Source organism: Salvelinus sp. IW2-2015, unplaced genomic scaffold (assembly GCF_002910315.2).
Source record: "Salvelinus sp. IW2-2015 unplaced genomic scaffold, ASM291031v2 Un_scaffold351, whole genome shotgun sequence".
NCBI lineage: Eukaryota > Metazoa > Chordata > Actinopteri > Salmoniformes > Salmonidae > Salvelinus > Salvelinus sp. IW2-2015.
Window position 1 is genome coordinate 31,288 of NW_019942545.1, and position 8,189 is coordinate 39,476.

Sequence of the window (8,189 nt, forward strand, 5' to 3'; positions counted from 1 at the left end):
GTGTGCGCGCACGACTGTGCTCTCATACTCCCTTAAAGACCTTCATTTGAAAACACTACAGTTGACCAATTACAGACGAAAGGGCGTAGACGTCGGCTACCGAACTTCAACTTGCCCCAATAAAAAATGTTGTGAGCGAACAGACAAAGAAACCTGTCGGACACCAAAACGGCACACATTTGAGTCATTATATATGCGCGAAACGGCACGCCACGTTTGGACTGTATAGTGTGAGACGGCCTTAATCCTGCATTCTTCAGCCTCTTGATATCCAGCCATCGAGGACAGTGAAAAAGAACTGGTCAAATCACACACAGAGAGACCAGACTCATCAGACAGAAAATAGTCTCAAAGTTCCTTCCTTCCTGAGGGAAGTTACTGGAGTCCACAGCAGCCAGTCCTTCAGTCCTCAAACTCTTACCCCTGTGGTGTGGACTACAGACAAACCCAGTTCACTAATAGACAAAGGTACGTTACAGCAGGAAAACATGGGGCATTGGGGGCTTAGATAGTCCTCCACAACACCTAGGCCAAACCACTGTGGAAGGGAAGCCAACCCTTTCAAGTCTGGGTTGTCAGCTACATTGGGGTGGAGGAGACAAGGTCAGCAAGGACAAGGCTGGGGCATCCTCCACATCACCTGGAATTCACAAGCTGAACTGTCACCGCTCCCCACTCAGTTTAGTAGGGTGGTGGGCCTCACGATGGTGGTGTTGGAGGACCCCCGGACTGGCTGGTCCTCCTCAGGCCTTAAAGGGGTGTGTGGGGAGGTTACAGGGTGCTGGTACGAGAGAGAGAGAGACGGGGGGCTGGTGTTGAGACAGAGGTTAGATCTCCTCAATGGATTTAGCAGGGACCAGTCCTCTCTTCTTTCCACTGCTCAGCTTCAGGAAACCCTCACTGTCCTCACTCTTCCCCACACAGATCTGACAGAGAGGGAGAGAGAGAGGGGGGGGAGAGAGAGAGAGAGAGAGAGAGAAGGGTGTTTAGGAAGGTTCAAATAGAAAGGCAGTGGAAGCAGACAAGAAATAGATCGTTTTGGCACAACTACAGGGCAAAGGAAGAAAGACGAGACAAAATGAGTGTCTCACCTGATCCTCCTTCACTGGCATGTGGCCCATCCCTCGGCTGGCAGGGACAGGCTGGGTGACCCTCACACCCTCTCCGGGCGCACCTCTGGACGAAGTTAGCAGGGGAAGAAGCCCACCTTGTCTCCACTCCTTTCCCTGTCACACAGATGACACGGTAGAGTAAATATGCATACATTAAATAAATACTCATTCCCGAGTCATGAAAAGCTCTTTCAGGTCGCAACACTAGTTAATTCATTATGTTTCCCTCTTGAAGTGATTTGCTGAGGAAATTTAGTTTCTATTTCTGACTGCCCTGGATGTTTAGGAGAGGCCAACAATATGGCAGGTGATTTAGTTCATACTCACAAACTAAACGCCCACACACAACAACACAACTAACGCACACACCAACACACACACAAGACACACACACCACACACACACACCCCACACACACACACCACACACACACACACACACACACACACACACACACACACCAACACACACACACACACAGCATTTTACAGTGGTGTAGATTATTCATTACCCACCTTCCACACTCTTCATTAGATCATCAGTGACCAGCACCCGATCACCAGGCCTGAGAGAGAGAACGAAAGACAGAGAGGAGGATAAGGGAAGGGGGTGGGGGGGAAGGAGGAAGAGGGGAGAGGAAAAGCAGGGAGGGAGAGTACATGAAAGACAGCATTGAAAAAAAGTGAAGAGAACCATACAGGAGAGTGTGTCCCCATGATTTCAAACAAACGTGACACAGAGTATAGGGGACTATAGACTGAGTGAGTACTGCACTCGGTGGTGTAATCTTTGCACACAGCATGCTACCCCATGACTCAGAGGTGGCGGCTGGTATCCTAGCGGTTAGCCGCGTCGGCCCATACATCGATAGGTCGTTGGTTCGATTCCCCGAGCCGACTAGGTGAAAAATCTGTTGATGTAACCCTTGATCAAGGCAACTTAACCCTAATTGCGTGTGGATAGAGAGCGTTGTGCTAAATGACTAAAATGTAGGTAAGGAACAGTTGACTCTTGATTTCCTACACACAATAATACGTTGAGAAGAGCAACAATCATTGATTGCGTAAACTGATGTATAGGCACCAATCAGTGGCAAGCACGGTGTCTGACAAACAGGGACTCTGTCTTTCTCACTCCAGACGCACGAACGCAGCACGTACCTGTGCTACACGACGTAACATGTGCAAACTATGCACACAATTTACACATACACAATAGCTCACAACCACAGACCCCCCCCCCCCCCCCAACAAAAAAAACAGACGCAGACATGCATGTACACATAGATCTGGCACAACGACCGTACAAGTGCGTAACAGAACAGTTATGGATGAAGGCCGACATGAAAAATAAATAACCGCTTAAAGAAAAAACATTGTTCTGATGGATTTATTTTCTTGTGGAGCGAACAGCTGACTGACGAACGGGGCGCGGCGGCAGTGATGCGGTTGAGTCCATATCTGCGGTGACACGGACTCTTAACAACCCAATGAGCTTTGGTTTCTCCTTGCTGAAACAAGCAAGGTGTTGTGTAGCAAACGAGTCTTTAGTGCCGAGCTGTTTGATACTGTGACAGAATAACTTCCATGGTAACATAGAATGTTCATTCAATATGATGTTGACTGCATGTGGCTCATGCATATAATGTCTTTTTTGTAATGTCAGTTGAGTTGAGATCAACAAAGCAACAGCACATATTGATGGGTACACTTCCTGCTTTTACATCCCTGCTTTTACTTCCACCCATTTATGCCATCAGTGACTTGAATGGGACCCCATTCCTATGATATTATATTTCCTATGGCAGGACATGTAGTCAGGAGCGAGCAGAGGAATAGAAAGCTTCTGAACCAGTTATTTACAGTGCGCGGTCATTTGCCGCGACAATTACCATCATCCAAAATTCCAGGACCGTCACACGCCTATGCACGGCTTAAAAACACATGAAACATGAATCAGACTTATGTACACAGACTAGCCAGTATCCATGTCCTATATACAGAGCTGTGTGTACTGTACTGTCCTATAATACACAGAGCACTGTACTGTCACATTGAACAATTCTCTCTATGGAGTCCTTGGGTGTCTGCTCTCTCTGCCCTGGAATCGCTGCCTTGGCTGTCACACACACACACACACACACACACCACACCACAACACACAACACACCACACACACACACACCCACACAACACACACAACACATCAAACACAACACACACACCAACACACCCGTGAGACACCAGGTGGTGTGAGCCACCCATGGCGATGCAACTCTTTATTACCTGTTCCCACAGCTCTATTCTCTCTCCATCCTGACTTTATACTCTTCTATCTTTCCTTCCTCCTCCTCTTCCTCTCACTCCCGTCATCTCTCCTCTGTTTTGCTGGCATGTTTCTTCTCTTTTTGTCTCCCCTTCGCCCGCCCCCGCTGTTTTTTCCTCTCCCTCTGTGTCTGTGTCTGTTTTCAAGCTGTTCTCTCCATCTAGTCCCTCCATATTTCTCCTCATCCTTTCATCTCTAATTCATTTTCGTGCTTATCATTCAGCCCCCCCCCCCGAAAAGCGGACTGTGTGTATGTGTGGCGGCAATTGTACGTTGTGTTGATAATTAACGGGTTCCTTACATGTGCCTTCTAGCAGATGTCATAAAATACCGGGGAAGGACACACATATAGGCACACAACAAACCCACACAAACAGGCCCATTCAATCACTCACTCCAGTCCGGGTCGTTGTGCTCCTGAGCAAGAACTTGTAGAGCGGCTACATACGTGTGGATCGAGTGAACTCAATACGCTTGGGAACCTGGGATGGACACAGACAGGGAGAGGAAACAGACGGAAAACGTTGTTTCGTTAAATATAGTGTCTCTGAAACACAAGGTCATCTACGCAGGAGAAGGACTGTGTGTGGTGTGTACCTTCACAGCTGGGTTTCCCCTACAGGCTCCTGGAGCTGCTCGCTGCCCCATCATCTGGTTCAGCCTTCTCGTTTCACACTGGAGCAGATCTGACAGACAAGGGAATGGGTCACTCAGCCTGAACGATCAGGTACAGACAGCAAGCAGGGTGTACACACACACACACACACACACACAACACACACACCACACACACACACACACACACACACACACACACACACACACACACACACACTCGTGTTCTTACCCCCTGTCTCCTGTGGCCTCTCCTCTCATGCTGTACTGCTCTGCTCCCTCCTCTCCTCCTTCCCCTCCTTCACCCTGAGAAACAGAGAAAATAATGGAAAAAGAGGGATTTAAGACAACAAATCATAGAGGAAAGATGGAACAGAGTGAGAGAGGACAAACTCGGGACACATCGAGACACTCAATGTGTTTCTGTAGTTTCTATGTCATAAACTTTTCCTGCCACCAGTAATCCCAGCCATATCTCCTCACTTAAACTGGCATTCTTAGCGACAGTATATCTCTACGACTCAGACCTGGTAAAATAAGGGTTCATTTTGTATTTCTTTTTTTAACAGCCTTCCTGTTGTACAGAAACACAACAGGACAAGAGAAACAGGCTCACATGCAGATGATGGAACATGTGAAGATTCAATACAGGGTCACACGAAGGTGAAGACACCATCTATGGAGTCACTAATTAACAACTAATTAACAGGCTGCGTGTCCCCATGGTACAGGTGGCGACGTCATACCTGGCTGTGCGTGGGCGACTCGGACACGCTCCCAAAACTGGAGCGGCTCATCTGTGCCAGGGACGTCCCGTAGCGCAGGGCTGCGTAAATAGGGTCCACCCCACGCCCCCGGCCTGCCCCTGAAAACACACATGGATATTTAAACCTTTACAGGGACACACAGACACGCACACGTGCAAGAAGACACACACACATGCGCGCACCCACACACACACACAACCTTGTCGAAGCAGCATCACAGATTGGGATCATGTATAACTGCCATCATAACTACCATTAAGGGAGGCCCAGCCCAGCGCTCTAGATATAGCTGTAGTGACAGTCCCAGACAGACGGTGACCTGCTGAACATCTGACAGAGGGCACCAGTGAAGTCCAAGCCTCTGTACAAGTTTGCACATTGTGTTTTCAGGAAGTACATTGTTGTTTCAGTGTTGTGTGAGATGAAAGTCAAGCATTAGTGGTAGAAGCTGTATTGAGTTGATGTGCTCTCAGAGTTTCAGTCAGAGTGAGAATCAGTTGGGACTGGTTCTCTATTCCAGGTAGAGCTCCATCAATTTAAACCAGTCATTTCCCTGCTCAACAGTCACTGTAATGGCAGCGAGATGGGCTGTTCTGTATTACCTGATGTGTGTAATAACAGGCGATAATCCCAGCCTGCCCTGGCTCAGACCCAAGGTGAGTCCCAAACAGCACCCTATTCCCTTTATAGTGCACTACTTTTGACAGGGCCAAGGGGATAGGGTCCCATTATGGAACACAAGCCCAGAGGTCAAAGCGACAGACCTGGGGTTATGGTGGTGGGAGGGAGGGGGCAGGTTAACGGAACACTGATGGATGGAAGGAGGAAGGAAACAGGGAAGAAGGAAAGGACAGCAGGTGGAATGAGAGCTGACCCTTGTTCACAAGGATCTATTCTATAGGTTGAAAGACATGAATCACGTCCACTTCCTCGCAGGGCTGGGATACGACACACACATGCAGATGGACACGTGGAGAATACACACATGTCTTCATGCACGACACCCCACACATGGCTGCAGATACACAAATATACACACACACACACACACTTTCTTTACTGGGCATGTTCACCTTGGGTGGGCTGCACCTCCTTGACGACAGCCAGCTGTTCGTTGACCAGCATGGGAGAGCTGAAGTTACGCTTGAAGGCCGCGACCCCAGACTAACACACACAGAGGAGGGAGAATAATATGGATTTTCTGTTTACATTCAGTTTTATAGCCTGTAGTTCTGGGTTTTTTATTCAGCTCATTTATAGAATTACATTACAGTAACTGAAGTAGAGAGAGAGGACGAGACAGGGTGGACTTAGCAGCAACCGTTTGACCAACAGTTGCCAAAAGTCAATACATGAGTATCTTGCGAGAAGTAAGATTGCTAACGTCACTGTGTTTTCTCTGGCTTAATTGTAAATCAATTAAACCTGCTGCCGGGGTCTCGACACGCGCAACCATGCGCGCGCACACGCACACACACATAATGAAACGCTCACACAAGCACATAGCCTACCTACACTTTCACAACTGCACACAGAACACACAAACAATTTCACACTGAATTAGGCACGGGGACTGTTTCAATGGAGATATTGATTTCCATGTGCGCCGACATTGAGATGAGCTATCAGCACTGTTATAATACAGGGATGAGTGGTGTTCCTTTGTTCCTTCCAAAGATATTCTGGCTCATCGTAGATAATCATATCACTCTCTTCCCGCCTCCTTCCATTCCCTCCCCCTCTCCCTCTCCCTCTCCCTCCCTCCCTCCCTCCCTCCCTCCCTCCCTCCCTCTCTCTCTGTACAGTATTTTTTCCTACATCCAACAGCTCCTGAGTTTCTCGGGGAATCTCAAACGACGTTGTTCAGGGACCTGACTTCCCCTGCATGCCAATGGCATCTATCTGGCGCCCTTGAAGGGATCCAGAGATCGTGTGTGGTTTGAAACAGACAGGGAATATTTAGACAGAGTTCCGACAGGGGAGCTTCTGCCTTCTACCAGAGGGACCACTCTGACCACTGGTTAACGGGCCGGTTTCAACAGCATCAGCAGTATCTATGCACGCACAGCTGTACACAAATGCATACGCACGCTCACCCACCCACAAAACACTGCTGCATACTCACTGCCCATTCCATATGTGTGCCCATATGGTTAGCACTTTTTCACTGCATACATGGACAGGACCTTGAGAAGCACTTATTCAGCCTTGGGGCCAGTACTGCAGGGGTTGCAGGGGGAGTGTGTGTGTGTCCAGATCTGTAGATCAGGGCAGGGGACATACCTTTCCATTGCAGGGCTGCTGGGACAATTCTGAGGTGCACCACAGGTGAGCCCCCATCTTACAGGTTTTACACCGAAGACCCTGTTTAGAGTTACCTACAGACAGACAGACAGACAGAGAGACAGACAGAGAGGAGAGAGAGAGAGAGAGGAGAGGGGTTAAGAGAGAAAGGAGAGAGAGAGGAGGGGTTAAGAGAGAGAGGAGAGAGAGAGAGAGAGGGGGAGAGAGGAGAGGGGGTAAGAGAGAGAGGGGAGAGAGAGGAGGGGTTAAGAGAGAGAGGAGAGAGAGAGAGAGAGGGGGAGAGAGGAGAGGGGTTAAGAGAGAGAGGAGAGAGAGAGAGAGGGGGAGAGAGAGGAGGGGTTAAGAGAGAGGGGGGGGGTGAGAGAGAGAGAGCAAAAAGAGAGAAAGGGGGAGTTGAGGGAGAGAGAGACAGAATGTAGTAATAAATAAGGTTGGCATGTGATCAAAGCAGGATCCTGTTTGATGTAAATCTCATCTCAGTCATCCTGAGAGGGTTGATCAAGCACTGCCCTACTTCTATTGTGCTGGCATTGCCTGCTGAACTAAGCAGTGCATTATCAACGGTCCCTCTCAAAACATAGAGAGACTGACAACCAGCTGGAGGCATTTGGGTTCTATTTGGTTTTTAGTCACACCAATTCTCATCAAGCATTGTCTTAGGAACAAGCCTAGTTAGAGTGGAGAAATGTTCTTTGTCCTTTTTCTTGATATAATTCGTTTTGCGTTTCTCTTTTATATGTTGGAGAGTGAGAAGACAATCCCTATGTCATTCAGCTGCATTGTTTTGACTCATCCAAACAATTTATTTCAAGGTTTACTTATTCACCGTGCCAAAAATATTGTTAAGAAGGATTTAGTCTAGAGCCCTATGATTACCAATCCATGACAAAGACGTGGAAACACAAACCAAAAAATACATGAACTGAACTGAAAAGATAGAAGGAAGGAGATCACACTCTCACATAACTGTTGTAGGCGGTACAGGTATTCACACACACAATACCACACACACACACGACACATGTGATACAATGCTATAGATTCGACACACACACACACACAACAC

General features: G+C 48.1%; 1 protein-coding gene across 1 annotated transcript; it reads right to left on the minus strand.

The window, feature by feature from the left end:
• Positions 1–827: 827 nt before the first annotated feature.
• Positions 828–7,236, minus strand: LOC112068249 (SH3 and cysteine-rich domain-containing protein 2-like). Its single transcript, XM_070438080.1, has 10 exons — positions 7,103–7,236; positions 5,893–5,983; positions 4,799–4,917; positions 4,285–4,358; positions 4,035–4,152; positions 3,886–3,919; positions 2,975–3,044; positions 2,273–2,300; positions 1,092–1,226; positions 828–926 (listed from the first exon to the last, which is right to left on the minus strand). The coding sequence occupies exons 1-10, from the start codon at positions 7,157–7,159 to the stop codon at positions 828–830; spliced, it is 825 nt and encodes a 274-aa protein (XP_070294181.1). The 5' UTR covers positions 7,160–7,236.
• Positions 7,237–8,189: the final 953 nt, after the last annotated feature.